The sequence below is a fragment of the Hyaena hyaena genome, unplaced genomic scaffold (assembly GCF_003009895.1).
Source record: "Hyaena hyaena isolate Hyena2069 unplaced genomic scaffold, ASM300989v1 scaffold_375, whole genome shotgun sequence".
NCBI lineage: Eukaryota > Metazoa > Chordata > Mammalia > Carnivora > Hyaenidae > Hyaena > Hyaena hyaena.
In genome coordinates, this window is record NW_024081006.1 from 347728 (window position 1) to 373486 (window position 25759).

The 25759-nt window shown below is 42.6% G+C and overlaps 1 protein-coding gene across 2 annotated transcripts in view; it reads right to left on the bottom strand.

Annotated features, from left to right (window-relative positions):
• RFTN1 (raftlin, lipid raft linker 1) overlaps positions 1-25759 on the bottom strand; it is a 204102-nt gene that overhangs the window by 111824 nt on the left and 66519 nt on the right. For both annotated transcript variants that reach the window (XM_039250580.1, XM_039250581.1), the window contains exon 3: positions 11376-11562. In XM_039250580.1, the coding sequence (XP_039106511.1) occupies positions 11376-11562 (187 nt within the window). The remainder of the gene's footprint in view (positions 1-11375; positions 11563-25759) is intronic.

A 25759-nucleotide genomic window follows, 5' to 3' on the forward strand; every position in this document is an offset into this window, starting at 1 on the left:
GAGAGAGAGAGAGAGAGAGAGAGAGAGAGAGATAGAGAGAGACAGAGAGACAGAGAGTCAATGTGTTCCATTACTTGGGGCCCATGCTGGGTGGCTGCATTATCAAGATGCACTTTTGGTACGGTAATATGTAAACCAAAGACAGATCCATTTTGCAGCAAATTTATGGTCTTTTAGGGAGTGCTGGTAGCAAAATTCCAGGGCATAGTTTTATTCCAGTCAATTCAGGAAAATTCTATTGAGCAACACCTACTCACCACCTGGCACTCTAAGTAATGGGAATCTAAAGACGAAAGAAGATTTAGCAAGGGGGAGAGGAGGTGGGCAGACACTCAAAAACAGTAACAAGAGGGTCTGAGGAGTCTGATGATTGCTGGGTGTGAAAGAAAGCCTAGGCAGCTCAAAGGGTGAGTGATTAACTCCACCGAAGGAAGTGTCCTACAGAAATCTGAAAGCTTGTAAGATGGTAGCCAGTGGGACGGGTTAGGGCTGCACAATGTCATAAGCATACCTTGGAGATACTGCAGATTCAGTTTCAGACCACTGCAATAAAGTAACTCATGCAAGAAAGCAAATCCAATGAATTTTTTGGTGTCCTAGTATATAGCAAAGTTATGCTTACACTATATTATAATTCATTAAGTGTACAATATCACTATGTCTAAAAACACAAAGTACCTTAATTAAAAATATGCTAACCATCATCTGAGCTTTCATTTAGTCCTAATCTTTTTGCTTGTCCTGACTCCATGTTGATGGCTGCTGACTGACCAGGGTGGTGATTGTTGAAGGTTAGGGTGACAGTGGCAATTTCTTAAAATAAGGTAACAATGACACTTATCCCATTCATTGACTTGTCCTTCAACAAATGATTTCTTTGTAGCATGTGAAGCTGTGTGATGGTATTTTACCCACAGAACTTTTTCAAATCGGAGTCAATCCTCTTGAACCCTGCTGCTGCTTTATCAACTAAGTTGATATGATATTCCAAATCCTTTGTTGTTACTTCAACAGTCTTCCCAGCATCTATCTGTACCAGGAAAAGATTCCATCTCAAGAAACCACTTTCCTTGCTCATCCATTAGAAGCAAGCCCTCGTCCGTTAGTTTTATCCTGAGATCACAGGCATTTAGTCACCGTTTTAGACTCCACTTCTAATTCTAATTCTCTTGTTGTTTCCACCACATCTGCAGTGACCTCCCCCACTGAAGTCTGGAGCCCCTCAAAGTCATCAATGAGTGCTGGAATCTACTTCTTCCAAATTCCTGTTAATGTTGATATTCTGATCTGTTTCCATGAATCATGAATGCTCTTAAGGGCATCTAGAATGGTGAATACTTTTCATTATGTTTTCAGTTGGCTTCACCCAGATCCATCAATGGCAGCTAGAGCCTTAAAAAACATATTTGTTAAACAATAAGAAAGTTGAACTTACTCCTTGATCCGTGGGCTGCAGAACGGATGCTGTGTTAGCGGGCACAGACACATTAATCTCATTGTACATCTCCATCAGAGGTTTTGAATGAGCAGGTGAATTATCAATGAGCAGTAATATTTTAGAAGGAATCTTTTTTCCTGAGCAGTGGGTCTCAGTAGTGGGCTTAAAATATTCAGTAAACCATGTTGTAAACAGATGCACTGTCATCCAGGCTTTGCTGTTCCATGTACAGAGCACAGACAGAGTAGATTTAGCATAGTTCTTAAGGTCCCTAGGATTTTCAGAATGGCCAATGAGCACTGGCCTCAACTTAAAGTCACTGGGTATATTAGCTCCTAACAAGAGAGTCAGTCTGTCCTTTGAAGCTTGGAAGCCAGGCAATGACTTCTTTCTAGCTATGAAAGTCCTAGTTGGCATCTTCTTCTAATAGAAGGTTGTTTCATCTATTGAAAATCTGTTTAGTGTGGTCACCTTCATTCATTGTCTCAGTTATATCTTCTGGGTCCCTTGCTGTAGCTTCTCCATTGGCACCTGCTGCTTCACCTTGCACTTCTATATTACTCCTGTCCTTAAACCTCAGGAGCCAACTTCTGCTGGCTTCAAACTTTTCCTCTGCAGCTTCCTCACCCCTCAGCAGCTTCCTCACCCCTCAGCCCTCAGAGCATTGAAGAGAGCCAGGGCCTTGCTCTGGACTAGATGTTGCCTTGAGGGAATGTTGTGGCTGGGTTGATTCTCCCCAGACCAGTGAAACTTTCTCCTCATCAGCAATGAAGTGGTTTCTCTTTCTCATCATTCATGTGTTCCCTGGACCAGCACTTCTAATTTCCTTCAAGAACTTTCCTTTGCATTCACAGCTTGGCTAACTGCGTACTGCAAGAGGTCTAGTTTTTAGTCTATGTTGGCTTTCAACATGGTTTCCTCACTCAGCTTCATCCTTTCTAGTTTTTGATTTAGAGTGAGAAACGTGTGCCTCTTCCTTTCACATGAACACTTAGAGGCCATTGCAGAGTTCTTAATTTGCCTGATTTCCATATTGCTGTGTCTCCAGGAATGGGAGGGGGCACCCAGGAGAGGGACAGAGATGGGGGATGGGTGTTTGGTGGGGCAGTACACACACTGATCTATTAAGCTCACTGTCTTATCATATGAGTGTGTTTTGTGGTACTCCAAAACAGTCACAATAGTAACATCAGAGATCACTGACCACAGTCTATGATAACAAATATAATAATAATGAAAAAGTCAGAAACACTGCAAGAAATACCAAACTGTGACACAGAAACATGAAGTGAGCAGCTATGGGAAAAATGGCACTGACAGACTTAAGTCTTGACACAAGACTGCCACAAACCTTCAGTTTGTTAAAAAAAAAAAAAATGCAGTATCTGAGAAGTGCAGTAAAGCAAGGTATGCCTGTATTTTGAAAAAGTGAGGCAATCTTTTTTTTTATTTTTTGTTAACTTTTTAAATTTATTCCTGAGAGAGAGAGAGAGAGAGGGAGACAGCGTGAACAGGGGAGGGCCAGAGAGAGAAGGAGATACAGAATCTGAAACAGGCTCCAGGCTCTGAGCTAGCTGTCAGCACAGAGCTCAACGCAGGGATCGAACCCATGAACCATGAGATTATGACCTGAGCCAAAGTTGGACGCTTAAACGACTGAGCCACCCAGGCATCCAGCGGCAATCTTGAAAGAAAAGTCTTCACATAAAAATCCAGATTTCTGGCTTCTCTCGAGGAAAGGGACAAGATCTGGTGACACGTGGCACCAACAGGGCAGAGTAAGGCCCTGGCTCTCTGATACCCACGAGCCCCCACCCAAGATCCCGGCCTCTGGAGGCATCGCAGTTTGCAAGCCCTGCCCTATCTTAGAAGAAAAAAAAAGTCAGTCTTCAGGATTTCAGATTCCTAGCCCTAAAAAAGGAATAAGGGGTAAAGGCTGGACACTTTCTGATATTTGCTTTTCTGGAAATAAAACACCCAAAAGCCAAAAGTATCGTCTCTCACTGCATCACTTGACACTGGGAGGCCAGAGCTGACTCAGCCAGCAATCTGGGCTGCTCGTAAGTACTTGGGAGCACAGCTTGCTGATGTGGTCTGAGAGGCAAAACTTCTCAGACTCCAAGCATATGGTCAATTTGGAACAGAGCAGCTCACTTAGCACGGCTTTCAGCAAGCCACCGCGTCTCTTCTAAGAATTACCAGAGGCATCTGGTATAGGGAATGAGGACCACAACCGGTGGGGCTCAGTCAGCAGCACAGGAGTGGGCCTGTCCTCAGGGACTTCCCACGGCCGCACACAGCCTCCCATGACCTCACTGAGCTCCGACTTCTCTCCTGGCTCCCGACGGCCCAGCACACACCTGCCAGTGGACATCCTGCCAACTGCCCGCAAATGCAACGCAACCAAACGGATGCCATTCACATTCCTTCTGCCGTGGTCACTACCCATACGCCACCCAGATGCCCTCCAAAATCCCTCTTGGTTCTGTATGTCCCCCCAGGATGTGCATGCTTCAAGGTCTTCCTCGGCTATTGCGACTGCCTCGCCGGGATGTGCCCTGGATCTGGAAGCGTCTGGGGTGGCTCGTGGCGAAGGGCTCCTCGGTGCGGCGTATGGAAGCCGGTTCCTCAGCCTCGAGGTGGACATGCTACTTCCTGCTGAATCAGGCCAAGGCTGACACTGCACTCTCGCCGCCTTCCTTTCCTTCCCTGTCCTGCGTCTCCACTCCCAACTGAGGCTCCCTGGGAACACTCCCTTGATCCTCTCAGGATCTGCTTCTGGAAACCCCACGAAGACACAGCCCTTCTCCGTCCCCACCCCCCCTCCTCCAGTTATCTCTCCCGGTCACTCAGAGTCAAAACTGTACTCATAGGTCACTTCTTCCCCTACCCATACTGTCCCTTTCCGGCTAAATGTTAAATCCACTATTTCCTCCCATCAGACACATCTCCCATCCATCTCGGCCTACGTCAGTTACTGACCGGCTCCCTCCCTAAATGACCCTGTTTTCTCAGCTTCCATTTTCTTCCCTTCTTAGTTTTTTTTCTTTTGCCTTAGTTTTTTTTTTTTTCTTCCCCTCTTACATTTTGAAAACTCAGCACTACTCTAAGGGTTGCTCCTACAAAACAAAACAAAACAAAACTATCACAATGGTTCCCCATGGACCTCAGGGTAGATTCAAACTTCTTACCCAGCCCATCTAGGAGGTCTCCCGATCATGGTCTCACGTCTCTTCTCCCTGCTTCCCTCTGACCTGTGCTCCGCTCACCCCTTAGCATCAGTGATCTGATTTTCTGGGCTCTCCCCTGCCTGGGAGGCCCTCCTCACCACTTGTTCCCCTGTTCAAATCCATCCATCAGGACGCCTGGGTGGCTCAGTCGGTTAAGTGTCCGACTTTGGCTCGGGTCCTGATCTCACAGTTTGTGAGTTTGAGCCCCGCGTCGAGCTCTGTGCTGACAGCTCAGAGCCTGGGGCCTGCTTCGGATTCTGTGTCTCCCTCTCTCTCTGCTCCTCCCCCACTCACACTCTGCCTCTCTCTCAAAAATAAACAAACAAAAACAATTTAAAAATCCACCCATCACTCCAGACCCAGAGCAAATGGAGGCACGGAGCCTCCTTTTCTAAAGCACCCCAAGTAATAAATTCCGGGTGAGAGGTGAAAACCAAGACCTACTGATTGAGGTGGACATTCACGTAATTTGCATATATATCTGACAACCCCCAGGCCAGAAGAGAAGTTTCTTGAGAGCCCTTTAGAGTCATCTTTGCATAGTGACGCTACTATCACACATGTTTATCTCAGAGAAATCTAACTGAAGGAGAGGCCCCTTTACCACTTAAAACGGCCCCGGTTGTTCCACTCAGCAGGCAGATGTGTCCCCAAATGGACGGGAGCCGGGAAGAGGGGAGACCCTGTTCCCTCCACCTCAGTTCCCACAAACGGCTCAGGCTCCGCAGGTGCAAGCACCTCACCACCCCGCCCCCAGGTGTGATTCTAAGGAAGGCTCCCTGTACACCGAACCAACTTCCTTCCCCATGAGGTTCCCTGTAGGAAACACCCATCTACTCTAGTCCTGCAGGAAAACACACATGGATCAGGTAGAGAAATGCTCCAGGACTACTTCATGGGCTGAGAGAGATTTTCAAAGGTAGGGTTTTGTTTTGTTTTTTTGTTTTTTTCCTAAGGGCAGTTTTCATTATATGCATTTTCCACCTTCCACAAGGGTTTCCGAATCCCACCCTTGCATTAGCAGTGCCTCCTCTGAGTGCCCCAGCCCCTCACCTAGGCCAAAGGGCACCTGATGGATGTGGACAGAGTTCACCAATGTTGTGGCCCTCTGTACCATATAAGGCGGATCCCAGGGGACCTGGACCCAAATGGCTTCAATCCTGGCTCTACGTGTGAACAATGACAATTCAGCCGCTGAAAAATGGAGCCGCACAATGTGTTTTTGTACTCATGTCTACAACCATAAAACGGCCTAGAATTAAACCCACACTCACGAAATACCAGAAGTGACATTTTAATAAGTGACTTCTCTTAGCTAGCAAGTTTTGAGGTCTTTGGCAACTCATTCTAAGGAAAGCTGCCCCCCCAAAAATGAAGAACAACTTAACCACTTAGAATTCAGAGTGAATGAAACTGCACTAACTATACCGTCCGTTAAAAATCACAAAGTGTTCCAAAGAAAGAGCTTCGAGAAAGAAGTACAAATTCTCTTTCTACTTATTCATTAAATATTTCATATTCAGCTATTCATTCTTGAGTCGGTTTTCAAAGTAAATTCAACACACATAGGGTCAAGAATAATTTGTACTTAGGTGTGTGGGTTGGCCTGACATCTTACAATGAAATTGCGGTTATCAGAATTTTCAAGAAAAAAGGGCAGGTAATTTTCCATGGATTTAAGTAAAAGTTTGTCAAAATGTACAGGGCTCAGTGGAATACTACTGCACTGAGCCTTTGGAAAGACTCGTTAATAATCCAGTTAGACTGTCAATGACGCTCTCAAATTATCAAAACTCCATGAGAAAACATTTCATTATAAGATTTAAATATGCTCCTTCTACCTCTTGCACATTACTCTTATTTTTGTCCCAAAGAACTCAGGACCAAGTTAAAAGCTCCTTCCTCCAGAAACACTTCCTTGGTTTCCTTTCCAGCAGGTGACTTCTCCTTTTTCCAAACTCCCATGGCATAAGGTGCATGCCATATTTTCTCAGTTGTTTTTTAAATGTATTTGTTTATTTTGGGGGAGGCAGAGAGAGAGAGAGAGAGGGAGAGAGGGAGAGAATCCCAAGCAGGTCCTGTGCTGTCAGCACAAAGCCCGATATGGGGCTTGAACTCACAGACTATGAGATCATGACCTGAGCTGAAACCAAGAGTTGGACACTCAACTGACTGAGCCATGTAGGTGCCTCCTATTTTCTCAGTTAAATCGCAGGTATCTGGAAGGCAAGCTCCACGTCCAGTTGAACTGTGCACCCTCTACCTCCCCACCAAGTAGAGCTCCTAGGAAAAAACCTCACAAAGAATACAAATTCAGTAAGTGTTTGCCAATGAATGGAGGAGTGAGCGAGCGAGCGAGTGCAAGCTTGCATGGGTCTGTTCTTTTCCTTGGTCTTGCTGCAGATCCCAAAGGCCAGTTATTTTTTAAAAACATAATGTTCACCTTTCATACATATTAAGATTCATATCCAAGTTTCAAGTTGTCATCCCCTGGTAATTCTTGCAAATGAACTTGATCTGGACTGATGGTATTCTAAGAAGTTTACCTATAGCTCTTTCAAGATGGTTCACTTAGAAAATATTAACCAGGATTTACTTCCTCTTTGAGAGCTAAATCATTTCAGTTAACAGTGTCTGTAGGTGTCAGAACTTTGGCAGACTTTGTGAAAATATAATTTTCACGGTCTTTATTAAAGATTAATCATGTACTTCCTTTGTTTCATTTCTGCTACATAAACTCCCTACTGATACAGGAAAAGCGCCATTGGTTTTTGTTCGTTTGTTTATAGCACAAACAAGGGGGGAGGGGCAGAGAGAGAGGGAGACAGGGAATCCCAAGCAGGCCCTGGGCTGTCAGTAGAGCCTGAGCGGAGTTCAGTCTCACTAAACGAGAGATCATCACCTGAGGCGAAATCAGGAGTCTAGGCGACACTTAGCCAGTGGCTACCCAGGCACCTCCATTTGTTTGTTTTTAATAGTGTGGGGTCTTTTCTCAGGATGCAAATACACATGGTTCTTGTGTTTGCTATGAGAAAATGCCTGTCCTTTAAAATGATATCCTATAATGATTCTGCTTCTCATTCCCACTCCTCCCACCCAAGACTAATGGGGAATGGACGTGGGGGAAATTCTCTGTCATTTTTGCCAAGAGAATGGCAGATTACCATTCTCATTACCATGGCGTTAGCAATTTCCTTTAAAAAAAAAAAAAAAAAAACACGATGGGGTGCAGATGGGAGTAGCTTCAAAGATACTGCACAGTTATCCAAGGAATTTCTTTCTCTGAATCTGCTTATTAAGAACCTGGAATGTTCCTTAAAGTCATCCAGGCAGGTGGTCCAGGCACTGTAGACCAGAGCGAACTCAAACCTAAGGAGAATGCCATCTTCTCTTACTTAAAAACCCTCATGCACACCGGTGTCTCATTCTTCTTAATAGCTTGACCCATTTTCCTTTTCTGGAAAGTAAGTTCATTAGCTCAGGGACTGTCCTCAGTGGAAGTAAAAAAAAAAAAAAAAAAAAAAACCCAGTCAAACACTTCAGCTCTACCACTGGCTGATAATGGACTATTCCCTAAAGTGAGGGTTCTTCATCTTTAAGGGGAGCTCTCTCACCCACCTCATCTGATCAGATAATTGAGAGTTAGTTCAGGCCTTGCAAATCATTTAGTATCAGAAAAATCTATGAATGTGCCCATGAAGCTATAGCACTTACTAGCAGCCAGGTGCAGCATAGAGCACAGGCCCTCCAACCACTAGCATGTTCCTTCTCATCTTTCCTGGGACTCAAAACTCTCCCTGGCAGGGAAGGGGCAATCCCCCGGAGTGCACGTGAGTGCCAGGCGTGGAGTTTGGGAAAGAATTAGTCAGGTCCTCTAACCCTTGCTATGCTAAGTGTGATCCATGGACCAGCAGCATTGGGATCATCTAGGAATGTGTTAGAAACACAGTTAGGGGCACCTGGGTGGCTCAGTCGGTTAAGAGTCCGACTTTGGCTTAGGTCATGATCTCATGGTTTGTGAGTTTGAGCCCCCCCGTCAGGCTCTGTGCTGACAGCTCAGAGCCTGGGGCCTGCTTCAGATTCTGTGTCTCCCTCTCTCTGTCCCTCCCTGGCTCACGCTCTCAAAAATAAACATTTAAAAAATAAAAGAAGAAGAAATACAGAGTCCCAGGCCTACCCCCAGACCTGCACTTGAACAATATTCCTGGAGATTCATAGAAGGCACATCAAAGTTTGAGAGGTGCTACTCCGTAGCAGGAAAAGAAAGCATATCTTCACATTTAGAGTCTAAATCATTTATGATGTGCTGACTTCATGGCAAATTGCTTACAGTGGAATTATACAAGAGGGATGCTCTTGTGACCCAACCAAAATGGACTTTCCCCTCCAAACATCAAGGCCAGTGACATGATGTAAGGAACAGAAACCTTGTGTATGTATGAATCCATTGTGTAACCTGGAAGGTACATGGGTGGGTTGATTTTATTTTGTTTCCTTTCTGAAATTCTGACTTCTTTGAGATTATCGAGTGGTAAAATGGAGGAAGGTGGAATAACAAAATTACTACCTCAGCTAAAAATCAAAGGTATCTTCCCCACTTTTTTCACAAAGAGGTTGTCCACAGGAATCCTGGGTGCCAGGGACACCTCAGGTACCTCACATCAGGGTTCAGGTCTGGGAGTCAGCCTGCCTGGGACCAGTCAGAGCTCTGCTTGCTGCCATTTGTGCGACCTTGACAAGGAAGTCAATGCCTGGGCCTCAGCTTCCTTACTTTAAAATGGAAATAAAAACTATCTATTCCAAAGGCTGCTTATGAGAATGAAATACGGTGAGCACTAAATACCAGGGGCCTATAATAGGGACCTATAATAATCAGGCATGTCCTATGAGTCGGTGGAACATAAAACCACTACGGCTCTCAGAACAATTCCCTCTTGTGATTGGCCCGGGTATACAGCAAACTGACATCAAGAAACCAATATTCAAAAAAGATAGACTTGAGAAATGCTTTACTCTACAAAAACCATGGTAATTCTGGACATTAGCAAACGTGTCCGCCGTCTCTCACTTCAAGTTCTCATGCATGTTGACTCCGACTAAGAGCCCGGAACTTGATTAGCCATGAAGAAATGGCCTCTACTGGCCAGGAAGGAGGAGCCCATCTAAGTCACTCAGCTCTCCACCTCCCAGCTGGCCTTGGTGAGCTCACTCTGCACTCTCTCTTTTTAAACTATAGCACATGTTGTCATTCCTCCCAGGACAGTTGGCCAAAGGACAGGTCTGATTCCTCTTACCAGGCTTTCTTTCAAAATGAAGCATAGAAACAGCATGTTTACTATCTCACCTTTGTTGTTTAGAAAAAAAAAAAAAGTCACTTAAATTAATACTGCTCCTTCTGAGAAACCAACCTCAACCTCTCTTTGCTTAATTAGATCCAATAAAGATATAAGAATAAGTATTCAGCTGGGTAAGCCATACTGAAAAACAGCCTCGAAGCCTTGAAAATCAAAATGAAGACCAAATTAATCATAACAGTTGATTCAAGCGGGTTTTGTTTCTCCTCCCTAGTGACTGACAGAACTTACGGTAAGTTTAAAATATCCAATATCTCTACAGTTTGGAGGAAGATAGGAAGTTTGTATAGAGCCTTAAAAAAAATAGTGTTGGGGCACCTGGGTAGCTCAGTTGGTTTCAGCTCAGGTCGTGATCTCGTGATCTTGTGGCTTCATGGTTTGAGCCCTGAGACAGGCTCTGTGCTGACAGCATGGAGCCTGCTTGGGATTCTCCCTCTCTCTCTCTGCCCCTCCCCCACTCACGCTGTCTCTGCCTCTCAAAATAAATAAATATTTAAATAAACTTTATTTTTTTTAACTAATTTATTTTTGAGAGAGAGACAGAGAGACTACGCAGGGGAAAAGCAGAGAGAGAGAGGGAGAGAGAGAGAATCTGAAGTAGGCTCCACACTATTAGCACAGAGCCTGATGTGGGGCTGGAATTCACAAACCATGAGATCATGACCTGAGCCAAAACCAACAGTCAGACACTGAATAGACAATCCCCCAGGAGCCCCTATAAGTAAATAAACTTTTAGAAAAAAAATACTGTGCTTTGTAGCCACATGTTTGAGATTAACAGTAGGATGTTTTTACCAGCTGCATCGTGCTGGGAGTACAGTTCTTCAGAGGAGGCATTTTTCTTTTTAAAAAAATTTTTTTTAACGTTTTATTTATTTTTGAGACAGAGAGAGACAGAGCCCAAGCTGGGGAGGGGCAGAGAGAGAGGGAGACACAGAATCTGAAAGAGGCACCAGGCTCTGAGCTGTCAGCACAGAGTTCAATGTGGGGCTCGAACCCATGGACCATGAAATCATGACCTGAGCTGAAGTTGGATGCTTAACCGACTGAGCCACCCAGGCGCCCCAGAGGAGGCATTTTTCTAGTGGAGTGTAATCCGATAAATTAAAGGAGGGACAGGAGGTGACATGAACTCTCTACTCGTGCAGTCGGGTGTGGACAGTCACAGGACACTATGAAACTCCTCTCTGGTTGTCTAACACTTTACCTTACCTGTCAGACAGCGGAGGCCCTGAGAACCCCATGCAAATTTCAAATATAGTCTCCACCCCTCGTCTTTTCACTTTCCCTCCTCCATTCAACACACATCAGCCTCGTAATGCTAAGCTAACCACTGACCCTCAGAGGACTTACCTCTCAGTTTTCTTGATCAGGATGGCCCTGAAGATGTGCTCAAGGGGTGTTTTCTCCCGCTCGTGGGTCGGCTGCACGAAGGGGTGCAGGGCCACCAGTGAGAAGCCTTGCTGATACAGTTCCATAAGCTGGGCAGGCAGGTCGTGCAGGGAGGCCAGCCTCACCGCCGAGGACCGCGGGAGCTCCGCTGCAGGTGGAGAGAGGAGAGGGTCATTGGGGACCCATGGCAGCAAAGCTGCCCGCCCTCCCCCACCCAAGTCCCTCTCCCGTTGCCCTTGCAGACCCCTGGGTCACCTCTTGCTAGGAACAGTTTATTCCTGTCTTAACTACTGCCTTCAAAGAGAACTTAATGCAGATTATTTTCCAACTCTTCCCAAGGTATTGCTAACTGAATGTCCTTTTTTTTTATTTTTTTTTTTTAAATTTTATTTCTAGGAGAGAGAGAGAAAGACAGCGTGAGCAGGGGAGGGTCAGAGAGAGAGGGAGATACAGACTCTGAAATAGGCTCCAGGCTCTGAGCTGGCAGTCAGCACAGAGCCCGACGCAGGGCTCGAACCCACGAACCGCGAGATCATGACCTAAGCGAAAGTCGGACGCTTAACCGACTAAGCCACCCAGGCGCCCCTTTTAATTGAATGTCTTAAACCGAGAGGTCAGTCTTCTCAGAGGTCACATTGGAAGCGTCATTTCCACCTCCTTCAAAAACACAAAAAAAAAAAGAAGAAGAAGAAGAAGAAGAAAAAGAAAAGAAAGGAAAAGAAAAGAAAAGAAAAGAAAAAAGAAAAGAAAGGAAAAAAGAAAAGAAAGAGAAGGAGGAAGAGGAAAAAATGAAACTGCATGGAAATATAAAATTTCTGGGAGGTAAAAAGCAGCATTAACAAAGTGAGAAGACAAACTAGAATAAAATTTGTCACACATAAGATAAAGGGGTAATTTCTTTAATTTGTCAAGAAACCACTGAAAGAAAGAAAGAGAGAAAGAAAGAGAGAGAGAGGAGGGGGGAAAGAAGGAAAGAAGGAAGCAAGGAAGGAAGGAAGGAGGAAAAAGGAAAAAATATGAACAGGCAATTGCCTAAAAAACACAAAAAGCTAGTCAATATTTAAAAAACACATTAACTCAACATTAGAACTATGAATATCAAAACAAGTATTTTTCACCTATTGAATTATTTTAAGATTTGGATTTAAAACAATTTCTTGAGAAGGACAGATAAGATTCAAAAATCAAAAGCTGTAGGCATATGCACAATTAGAAGTATACATCCCAGCCCTGTCCCCCTTCAGGTTTTCTCCCTAAAGGCAATCAGTATTATCCATTTTTTGAATATAGGTTAATAATTGCTGAATTCATACACAAGTTAAAAAAAAAGTCTGTATGTCTCCTCTTTTGATCCAAATGGTAGCAGAGTGTTACACATCTGGTCTTTTATTAATTTTCATCAAGTGTCAGTATACTTTGCTTAGAAACCATTCAGTAGCAGCACACAGAACTCTTCCTCACTTCCCTTACAGATGAACAGTGTCCCTTTATATGATGTGCCATAGATTATTCAAACTTTTGCTTTTATAAGTGATGCTGATGCAAATATCACTCCTACATAATTTCACATGTGTGCATCATTATACCTAGGAATTCCATACCTAGGAATTTGCTGGACCAAAGATAAGCTATTGTAATTTTCTCAGATATTGCCAGATTTCTTCCACAGAGTAACATGGATTTACTCACTCACCAGTGATGTACAAAGGTATTTCTTTTTCCATGCCCTGGAAAAATCTCATAGTGAAAAAGTGATCCCTGTGGTGGTAATCTGTATTTCTCTTATTATGTAACTTGTATTTCTTTTTTTTTTTTTTTTTTACTGAACAAGTCACATTTAAATACTATCTGTGTTGCCTTTTCTGTTACCTGTAAACTTTGCCCTAGTTTTCGACTGGGTTATTGGTTCTTTTTTTTACAGGTTTGTAGAAACCCTTTATATATTAGGAAATTTAGTTCTTATTTGTGATACCAATTGCAAATATTGCTCCCCAATTTACTGTCTGTCTTTTTTGGCTTTGCATAAAGTGGGTTTGCCATGAAGAATTTTTTTTTTTTTTTTATGAAGTTGAATTTCTCAATCCTGTCTTCAATGACTTCTGAGTTTTGTATCAGAGCACAGAGATCTGGGATTTTAAAATAATTCTCCAGCTACTATATATTTCATTTTTTGGATATGAATCTTTGATCCAGTTTGGAATTTATGCAGTATGAATTCAACATTCCACCTCCCCAGGTTTATCCATTTTTCTTAGATGCCACATTTATCATATATTATATTCCTGAGTATATTTAAGTTAATGATTGTGATCCATTTATCTATTTTAACCATTTTAGTTTAATGTTATGTTTTAATATCTGGTCAGGCTGTTTCTTGAAACTTCTTATCTTCCTGTTTAGTTTCTGAATCTTGTCTGTTATTTTTCCCCCCAAATCATCTTTTAAATCAGCTCATCAAATCTTCCTTTCAAAAACAAACAAAAAAAAACCCTTCTAGTGATATTATTATTGGATCATGTTCAAATTATAGTTTAACTGAAGGATAATGGATATTTTCATCATATTACAAGTTCCCATCCAAGAACAAGGCATAATTTTTGTTTGTTCAAGACTTCTTTGGGGTCCTTTGGGCCCTTATTAAAGTTTTCTTTACATAGATATTGTATATTTATGAAGTTTGTTTCTACTAATACTATTGCTATTGCAATAACAGAACTTTTTTTCTTTTTACTTCCATGTTATCCTTTGTGGGCAAGAATGCTGGAGAAACAGGCAAACTCATCATGGTTGATTGGGTAAACTTCTTTGGGGGGGAATACGATGCTTGCCTTCCAACCTAAAAGTACACACACTCTTTGTCCAACAACCCTGCCGCAAGATATTGGGCCTATGGCTGGACTCCTAGATGGTTTTCAAGCTATATGGACAAAGATACTCACTACAGATTTGTTCGTATAGCAAAAACCTGGAACCAAGTAGTTCTTCATTGGAGGGCTGACTACACAAACACTGGGACACCCAGTGACAAATCCTATGGGCCGTTTAACAGGATTAAGGTAAATCTGTTATGTGCTGATGGCAATGTGTCCGAGATAAATTACTAAGAGGCAAGATGTCTAACAGTGTTTATCATATGCTAGTCTTGTATAAAAATAATTAGATAATCTTCCTTAGAATAAAATTTTTTTCTGAAATACAATCACAAAAATATGAATACTGGAGAAAGGGGCTGAGGTATAGAGGGAAGGATGGAAAGATGGCTTTTACTTTCTTTTGTACTTGCAGTAGGTATTACTGCCATCCATTAGGGTCATCAGGTGGAGGGTTTATGAAACACATTTTTCTGATTTAGATGTAAAAACATGATCTAAAAGTTTTATTATGTACTTTTAAAACTAATGTGTTATTTTAAAACACAAACTTAAAAACAAATCTAGAGGTACTTAAGAACACTACTTAACATCAGCCACTGTAGCTCTCATTTCCATACATCATGCAAGAAATTTACAGGAAAAAAAATCTATAGCAATGATTCACTCTAAAGCAATGCCCAGCATCCTGGGGACATCTCCATTAATAACAGTGACAAAGAGAAGATTGGCCAGGAAAGCAGAAAAGTATGCCATCTTTTCCCTTGAAGGGTACATTCTGGATATGCTGCTTGACAAAGATCTAAAGACAAGTCTGGGAAGGAATGCTCAGCCCCTCCAAATGCCCACGCACAGAAACCTATCAAGTATCTTCTTGGACCTGGGGAAGGGGACCCCTCCCCTAGACTCCTGCTCTAAAGTGTGCTCCTTGATCCGCCAGCAGCTGCACAGAGGAGCACACTAGAAATGGAGACTTTGGGGCCCCACCTCAGAGTTGCCGCATCGAGAGTCTGAGTGATCTACACCTTCCCAAGCCCTCTAAGAGACTCTGAGGCTGAGAACTTCTCTCCAGAGGGTTCCTTTGGCCCTCCTCCAACCACTCTCCTCTTCAAGGGCAAGGAAACCATGGACCTAAGGACAGGCACCCACCTGTGTCATCCATGGCCCAACTTCCCATCATCAAGACCCTGGAATTCTCTGCCCTTACAGTCTGGGGCCCACTCTGGGGGCCTGGACAGTCTTCTTCTCCAATCTGCAGCAAGGGTGGATGGTGCCCACATGTATGCATCCCCAGGCCCAAGGGGGCACAGGGGGACATACCCTCTGGGGAGACACTGCCACAGCTGCAAAATTTAGGGGGCGCCAAAAACTCAATAAGCAAGATCAATAGAAATTTAATGCAATATGTTAAAAAGTGAAAATTAATGCAAGAAGTCTGCAACAAACAAAATATCTAAAATTTTAATAAAGATAGGATCAGTATTACTGATTTTTCCTTTTGCATCAAGCTCCAGCATGGCTCAATACTGCACTGTTACTGATCTTGTCTTTTTAAAAACTGTTGCCTCTCGGGGCACCTGGGTGGTTCAGTCAGTTAAGTGTCTGACTTCAACTGAGGTCATGAACTCGTGATTCGGGAGTTTGAGCCCCACGTCCGGCTCTGTGCTGACAGCTTAGAGCCCGGAGCCTGCTTCAGATTCTGGGTCTCCCTCTCTCTCTACCCCTCCCCCACTCACACTCTGTCTCTGTCTCTGCGTCTCTCAAAAATAAATAAACATTAAAAAAATTTTTTTAGATAAAAATTGTTCCCTCCTACACCTCACCCTTGTGCTGCCTCGAGTCCAACATGTCTTACACTTTATCATCCTGGGCCCTGCAAGTGACAGGAGCCGGCTGTTATGGAGGGTGTCAAGGGAAGGAGGGGCAGGTTTCTTCTGCTGTCAAGAGATTACAAAGCAACGGAACTGAACGAGCATAACCGTGTGTGACATCGATGCTTGTGGTTTCATTTGCAAAACTGAATGGACTTTTGGTGGGAGGGCAACCCCTGTGGGGAGGGTAACTTCACACCGTTGCTCAAACCCAAAAACACTAGGTAGCATTAAGCTGCCCTCCTCTTTCATAAGAGTGTATACGAAGTGCATCTGTGAGTCAAGCAACATGAGACCTCCCACTCAGCCAGGCGTTTTGTGAATGTGCCAAGTATTTCAAACTCTTACGGCTATAATAAAATAAGCCTCTACTAAGATTCTGATAATTTATATATTTGTTCCCCCTTATATATCACACTGTAATAAAAAGAAATAAAAGCAGTCCGTATGTTTAGAAGATTTGGGATTCTAGTTAACATTCCTCCCTGGCAATAATCCTGGGCATGTGAACATGCGGCTTCCTTGTTTAAAATGGAGATAATAACATCATATGGTGGCTGTAAGAATCAAATGGGATGATGTGTGTGTGATCGATAAAGCTCCAAACTATCATTCCCAGTGGTGCTGGCAGTGGTGGATCGAGAGCTGGTCAGGGATACAGGTCAGCTGAGGCTGGTGACGACAATTCGACAATTCGGTGCTGGGCCACTAAATCGTTCCCCATTCCACCCACACCCCTTACCCTCCAGGCTTGCAAATCAGTGCACTCAAGACATCAGCCTATCAACCACTTTACAGTTAAATCCTTCCTGAATAAAACATAATACCTTTAAAATTTTTATCTTAAAATCTAAAGATATATCTCTTGTCAAAACTCAGCAATTTTATGGCTTTAATTTGTGGTATGCATGCTGTCAAAATAAGTTTAGCTTCATGGTTAAAAAACAAATAAAAATTAATCTCAACAATCTCATTGCAATAAAATAAAACCAGGCTCTTATTGTAAATATGATTAAAGGCCTTAATTTCTTGTTTCTGTTTGAACCTTAACATTCAGAAAAACCCTAATTCTTATAAACTGACCAATCTCCCACTATTATTACTAGAAAAATAAAGGAAGGAATGATTTCTCTGTTTGGATGGACATACCAATTGCAGCTTCTTGGTCTCTTTCTCACCCCACCCACCAGGAAAGCCTCTCCATTATTTTTGTTTTGTAAGATTTGCCTGATTTCATTTACAAATTATGTAACCTTGGACAAGTCATATAACTCCCACCCCATCTCTTGGGTCCGTTGTTTATAAAATGAAGACTTTGGATAGTCAATTCTGAAAGGAGCTTCCAGCTTTAAAATGGAATGATTTCATTATTTCAGTTTGAAGAGTAATGTATTAGTTCCTAATTAAAAAGTGATACTGGATAATATAATAAATGTCTACAATGCTAACTGAAAGAGTTCCCCTAACCTAGAGTCAAAAGGTGAATAAGGAATAACCACACGTGCAGGTAGGTGGAGAGATGGGTAGAGAGGCAAGAAAATAATCTGTTGCCACTATGACTGAATAAAAATCACTGGGGGCACTTGGGTGGCTCAGTCGGTTAAGCATCTGACTTCAGCTCAGGTCATGATCTCAGTTTGTGGGTTTGAGCCCTGTGTCCAGCTCTGTGCTGAGAGCTAGCTCAGAGCCTGGAGCCTGCTTCGGATTCTGTATCTCCCTCTCTCTCTGACCCTCCCATGCTCATGCTGTTTCTCTCTCTCTCAAAAATAAAAACATTAAAAAAAAATTTTTTTAAATCACTGGTGTCTTTGAGGGTCCCAGCCTTCTGCCCATCCCAGGGATTAGAAAGGATTCTGCCTGTTCTGACTGTCCCTGGGAGACGTTCAGGGGCATTCTAGGGAAGAGATGCCTCCACAGTCACAGAAGAGAAAGGGGGTATTCTAAGAAGTATCTCTGGGGACAATGGGTTCCCTTTTTCCTAGTGGAGAGCTACAAAGAAAACTGTCTCAGTGACCTGAAAGTACTTTGACTTCCTGGGCTTTCATTAGTCCACTCCAGGACTGAACTACATAAGCCACCTCATCGTAAATTAAAATTTCGAATTCTAAGCCTTCATATTCTGAAAAATTAGGGGCACCAGTAGTGCTTTCTTGGCCAATGTTGCTCCAATCTGAAGAAATGCCACCGTTAGGGCCCTACGTCCATGTGAAGATCATACTCTACTCTCTCTCCACTTTCCAATCTGTCAAGTTCCAAAGTCTTTATCTACTGTGATCAGTCTGCAAACACGAGGACGAGGCTTGATGCCCGTGTGCTCCCACTCAGGGAGCCATGTCTTCATCCCACACAGGGATTTGGATCATACTGCTGTACAAAGCCCAGTTCTCCTGGCTCTGACCTCCTGACCTGGCAGAGGACCTGGGGCAGATCACAAGGCCAGGGACCAGATGGATAAATTAAGTGAGAGACACAGCTATGGGAAGAACAATGGATATGGATGGATGTCCCAGGGGGCAGCAACGTGCGTCCTATCAGCCTGCTTATTATTGCCAATGGGAACATGGGCCCAATGGTGCCCAAACTTCTCTTTCTTACTTTCAAGAACTCAGAAATCTTGGTCCTCATAGAAACTCTCCTAATCTTTCGATCTGGCAAGTAATTCTCATTTTATTTCCAAGACCATGTGGCCCAAAGCCAAGACTTGGTAGGTTGCAGACTAGATGGGGCATCTGATAAATGTAGGGGGATTTACTACTCCTCTTACTCTCCTACTCCTTCCTATGCCCCAGCTAAGCACTGTCGAGGCGTGGTGTGAGCCTCAGTCACATACTGAAGGGCTTGTGATTCTGTTCATTCCCACATCACCACTGTTTATATCAGCCTTCAAGGATACACCTGCAGGTATTTGACGCAGCCCTCTATTTCCCAATTCTTCTCTCCTCCACACTGACGTAAAGATGAACAAATTGTTTAGAACCCTATAATTTTTTTGGAACCATATAATTACATTTTGAATCCCTTGGAAATATTTTTTTTTCTCTCACTCAATTACCAATAGAGGCTCTTGATTAAAAAAAAAAAAAATCCAAATATATAAAGTACTGCCGGAAAGGTATTTTGGGCGACAAGAGAGTCCCAAGGTCTTTGAGAATAAGGGTTTTGTTTTCCTTTCAGAAAATAACTCCATATAAATAAATAAACCATTATTCCAGGGCTTAAAAAAAAAAGGAATGAAAACGGGGGGGTGCAGGGGGGAACCTAATCCACAAAACCACACATTTCTTAACACTCCTGGGATGAAGGAGATTTTGTTTTTGCTATGACTATGTTTTGTTTAGAAAAACATTCCACAGCCCCACTTATTCCCCGGACACGAAGCCCTGCAGACATCTGCAGAAGAGCCAGAGGGATGGCTTTGCTCCTTCAAACTTTATTGCTGGGAGAGTGCCAGGCTCCAAGGCAGGAACAAAACCACCGGCATAGAGCGAGCAGCCGCGTACTTCTCTCCACTGTACAGCAGGCAACACGCACTGAACTGCAATAGCTCCTATTATTTTGCTCAGCAATCATTTGTGACTTTAACCTAATTATTCAAAGTCCGACTCTGCTTTTCTAATTACATCTGCTAATGGATCTGTCAATACCAAAGAGCGAAACACAAGAGAACGACACCATCTCCCTCGGGTAATTTCCCTCACAGGTAAAGCTGATAATGACACTGTTCAACCAAATCTCTCCCTCTTTTCTTTTCTTTCTTTTTTTTTTTTTTTAAAGTTCCTTGAAGGCCGTTATTTCTATAACATCACTCTGCCTGGGCTTTGCAGTAGATCCAATTTAGCAAAACACTAAAATCAATCATTTCTCAAATTCAGGGGTTTTTTTTTGTATACGTAAAGAATAGGAATTCAATTTTTTAAGTAATGTGTGCAGCCCAAAGTCTTCTGTGTCATTTCAAAATCTGTAGAATAAGTTACAAGTTTCATTTTAAGGCTTTCCAAATTCAGATTTCTGTCACTGTCTTATCACATAAATATATGTTTCTAAGATTTAAGAAAAAATAAAACACAGCCAGGCTAAAGAGACCACACCATTAAAACACTATTTATTCTTTTTTTTCCTTAATTGAAGTGAAATTCACATAACATAAAATCAACCATTTTAAAGTGAACAATTCAGTGACATTTAGTACATTCATAACCATCTGTTAGATGGTTCATGTACAACCATCGCCTCTATTTCTAAAACATTTTCCTTACCCCGGAAGGAAACCCCATACCCGGTAAGCACTTCCCCATTCCCCTCTCCCTGTGGCCTCTGGCAACCACCAATCAGCTTTCATAAAACACAGTTCTTAACACCTTATCTAAATCATGAATAAAGTCAAGGGGAAAATCTCAGTATGACTAAAAGCACTTTTTTAAGCTTATTTAAACCTAGCATTCTACAGGTCAATCAAGGAGAAGTTGGCCAAGCAACAGGTGTCTCATCAAATGAGTTCTTAAGCTGCATGCCACCAGACCACAATGACTGTGAAGCATCAGGCTGTCAGACTGCTGTCACCACAGGGGTGTGTGCATGTTATGTCTGTGTATGTGTGCACATGTGTGTGTGTGTGTGAAGGGAAGGGTGGAGGGAGAGGGGGAGATCAAGTTGTTACTGGTTTGCTTGTCATTTCAAAGGGTCACACGCAGTCACTGAATGACACACATACAACATCACACTGTAATAAATTCAGTGTCTAGGACTTTGTAAGGAGAGTGCTAAATAATTCCTATCGATTGTACCCATTAATCCACCCCAAAAGACGGCATTCCTGCTCATCTCACGGGTCCATTTTGTCAGGGGAGACACAGGCTAAGATTCATCAAGAAAGCTTTTCCAGCAACACCAAGCCTCAAGCTGCTTAGATTTCACAGTGGGGTATTCAAATATTAAAAGCAACTGGCTAGCAACTGAAGTTGGAGTATTAATAAAATATATCACACACTTAAAAATACTTTTTAGAGTGAAGGGAAGATGCAAAGGATCACCAAGTCTTCAGAATTCGTATTCAAACTGGCCCACACCAAATCCAAGGAGAGCTTAGCATGAGGCAGAAGGGAAGCTACTTGTCAATATTGTATGCCATTTTCCTAATTGAGCACGATATCATGAGAGCTGACACTCTGGGTAGTTCTCTTTGATTCTGAGAGCACAATAAACTGATTGCATCCAAGACCAGCCACTAATGAATATGTACAAACAATATGGAAATGAAACTGTTTAGAATGTAAATGGGACTCTATATGGATTTCTATGACAAAGTCTGAAGACTCTGTATAAAAGTAATCAGTACTGAAAATATAACACCACTGTGGCCAAGTTCTCAGAGAAGGCATATCAGAAAAATGATGCATCTTTGCAAGGAGCTGTGGGGAATCTCAGTTTCAACTAAGAAGCGTGATTGCTCTGATAGTTTCTCATTCAGGTATGTTGAAAGCCAAGAAGCTAAAGCAAAGGAGCGCCTTACATGGGTAGCATACTGAACCGGCAAACATATTCTGATTCTGGCTCCTCACCTCCACACGTGGTCTCACCCATCCACCATGTGGGGCATCCACATTAGAGCCAGGCACTCAATTGGCTCTTTCGGAACAAGAAGGGACATGGTGCAGTTTTCAAATCTGAAACAGCCAAGGGCCATTTAATTCCTTCCCTACATGCACATGATGAAATCTATCAACAGTAGAATGGCTGAATGAATACACTATGGCTCATCCAATACTATAGACTATTAAGTAGCAATTTAAAAAATGAGTTGGATCCATACCTCTGACCTGGAGGAAAAATCAAAGGTTGATATGACAATGAAAGCAAAGGAAGTATATAAAAATTTCACTTCGCAGAGATGGCCAAATAATGACGGGACAAAGCCCGTGGTTATACACAAGAAGTGACTGGTTCTCTTAACCCCAAGCAAAACAAAATGGGAAAAAAAATTTCCCAGAAAGTATGGTGCCCCAAGGGTATGTGCACACTTCAGTCTGGCGTTAATGCAGGGCACAAGGGAACACTACTGTTTCTTTTTACCTTGAGTTATTATCACAAGGGTCTCAACTCTATAATAGAGTTTCACACTGGTGTATCAATAAAGTCTTTACTTAGGAGAATTTTTAAAAATTTCCGAATATAGTAATATAAAAAAAATATATAAAATAACGCACTACAGAAAGTGTTGGAAAACACAGAAATTCCCCATGCGCAGGAATAGTTTCAAGATCTTATGACAAGAATAAATTCTACCCCCTGTGGACTTTGTACAACTCCTACCCACAAAGGAAATCAACTTATTGGTTCAAAGGCACTACCCCCAGACACACCGGCAAATTCACCTCAGCAGACTCTCCTAATCCACGCTGTAGTGGAGCCATACCATATGTTAAGTGGCATAGTCACAAAAACATTCATAAGACTGACAAAAAGTTCCATATATTGGAAATCATTTTAATATATAATACTTATGCACATGACATCACAAACGACTCAACAAAACTCAAATGAGAATGGGACCAGACAGTTCTCTTACTCTAAAAAAAGGCTTCCACACCTGCATTTTCAGCTTTGCATGAACAATTACTGTGTTCATGCGCAAACTCCCAAATTGGTGCATGGAAATAGAAAATTGTACACACAAGCTGAGCAGCCCCGGGCTCCGCTAACCAATTTGCATGCAAAACTGTCATCAGCACTCTCTGGTTTATTTTCTGCCCATGGAAGAAATGGGGGTCTATGCTGCCTCAGGGGGCCAATTTTAAGAGGCATTTTGGTGCCCACTATAAAAATGGAGTCCTGAATAGTATCTGGGGTCTAGGCACACATGTGTGTCCCTCCAGCTGCCTTCTCACAGATTCCAGTGGAGGAAGAGCAAAGCTGGAGGGCGAGATCAAGTAGAATAGTTAGATGAGAGCGAATGGCCAAGGGAAGTTCTCCAGAATAATAAAACAGGGAAGAAATGTAAGGGGGGAAGTTTTTATTTACATCCAGAAAAATGTCATCAACAACAGCTGGCACAAGAGGGAAAGATGGATTTTTAACCAAGCAGGAGAAAGGATTTTCCTGACTTGCCAGTGAGAACTTATGGAAACAGACCACCAGGAAGTGTGGCCTTTGGGATCGCCAAAGAGGGTGTGATAGGCATCTATGTGCTTAGAAGGCATCTTCAGGTTTTCGCTAACATTTCCTCCTGCCCCTCTTCCCTTCACACATCACTACCGAGCGCCTGAAATGTGATTAGTGTGAATGGAGATGTGTTCAAGTGTAAAACACACATGATTTCAAAGACTTCGCATGAAAAAAGGAATATAAAATATCTCCATAAAAATCTGTTACTGATTACATGTTGAAATGATAATATTTTGCATATACTGAGTTAAATAAAATATTGAAATTAATTTACCTACTAATTACTAATGAATTTACCTATTTTCATTTTTTACTTTGAAATTTTTATTGGAAAACTTTAAATTACATTCATGGCCCATATTATATTTCTATTGGGCAGCCCTGTTCTAGAATCTTTTGTTTCAAATTAGACTCATTTTATTTCAGTCCAAAAAGCATGCTCCCTTCTCCACCTTTATTAAGGTGTCAGTTTAATTCAATACTAAGCATCCTTTAGCTCCACTTATGAATAAGGTCACTTTTCCCAAAATAAGCCTGTAACACCAAGGAATGAGTAAGAGCTGCAAAAATATGTACAGTGTAGGATCAAATGGGTAATCTTCCTTCATGTATACTAAATCTTTTCTTTTTACTAGTTGTCGCTATTCCAAATTGGAGGAAGACACCAAAACTTGGTACTGCCTTCATGTTTGATGTTTCGGTCCCCAAGACCCTTAAATCCCTGCTCTTCGAGAATTTCTAGTAACACAGTCACACTTCCAAAGTGTCTACCTCTCTGCACCAAGTGGGTTCTCAACAGTTTTCTGTCCCTACTCTTTCAGCAGGTCACATGCCCTCCTGAGCCACACCCCTTACCCCACGCAGGAACTCCCAAGCAGAGAATCACTGCTCTGGCCAAACTGGAAGTAAGCGCCGGACGCCCCCAGCCAGCCGGCATCCCAGCTAAGATGATTCGGATCAGAAATCTCAATAGACGGTAGACCCTCCAGTCTGTTTTGCCGAGTCCCTGGAAATGCTTTGTACTGGATTTTCTGGATGATTTCTGTTACACTCCAGAGATGTAAATTATCCCTCATACCCCTAATAAACTCATTTGTGTGGTCTTAACATTGGACTTAACAGAGCTGTCTCCCTTCCTGTGCTTCCTTGCCTGGTTTCACTGGGGGCTGGATGCGTGGCTTCAAGATACACAGAATTCTCACATATCCTAAGAAGTATTATTTGCTATAACTGCAGTACAGTTTGTCTTACTTCTAAATGATGCAGATCCTAATAGGCAAATAGAAAACAGAAATCTAGACTTGAATTATAGGGTAGAAAGCTGGTGATGTATCAAATCTGGCTAAGGCAAAAAGATGGATGGTGTGGGGGCCAAGGTTTCCTCTCTGGAGCCAAATTACTTGGGTTTATTTTCTATTTTATTATTATTTTTTAAATTGGAGTATAGTTGACACACAGTGTTATATTAGTTTCAGGTGTGCAACCTAGTGATTTGACAACTCTCTACATTATGCTGTGCTCACCACAAAACGCAGCGATCATCTGTCACCATACCGCTATTACAAGAGCATCGACGACATTCCCTGTGCTGTGCCTTTTATCCCCATGACATTCTCATTCCATAACTGGAAGCCTGTGTCTCCCTCTTCCCTTTACCCATTTCGCCCATCCCCCCATCAAATTATCTGGGTTTAAACTCTCAGTGCCACCCCTTAATAGCTTTATGACTTTAGGTGAGTCAAAAGCCATGATGGGCCTCAATTCTGGCTGTAGCATGTAAAAGTGATATTAATCACATCGACTGGCTTGAGGCTTAAGTGGGATAATGCAGATAACGCAGTAGAACTGGACCTGGAACCTTTAACTCTTTTGTTTATGGGGATCACTAAAATCATTATTGGCAATATTATAATAACCCTAATCATCTCCCAGCTTGTTACCACGCATGACAGGTCTTCATGTCCACAAGTGGATCCTTATGTCTGAAACCATTCCAGCTGCACATCAGTATTCTTTAGTTTTCACGTATGACTTTAATTTCTCAGCCTAAGCCACAGGCCTGAATTTTTTTTCTCCTGCAACCCTCTTCTAAATGCTGGTTTTAACTTCTATTGATTTCTTTTTTTTTTTAATTTTTAATGTTTATTCATTTCCTGAGAGAGAGAGAGACAGTATGCAAGCAGGGAAGGGGCAGAGAAATAGAGGGAGCCACAGAATCCAAAGAAGGCTCCAGGCTCCAAGCTGTCAGCACAGAGCCCGATGTGAGGCTCGAACTCACAAGCTGTGAGACCACGACCTGAGCCGACGTCGGACTCTTGACTGAGCCACCCAGACGTCCCTAACTTCTACTGATTTCTTAATGTGAATTCAAATGGGTCTAGGACATCGGGACTCAGGAAAGTAAGTGAGGCAAAAAGCACGTTGAGAGCTCCTACTACCTCAG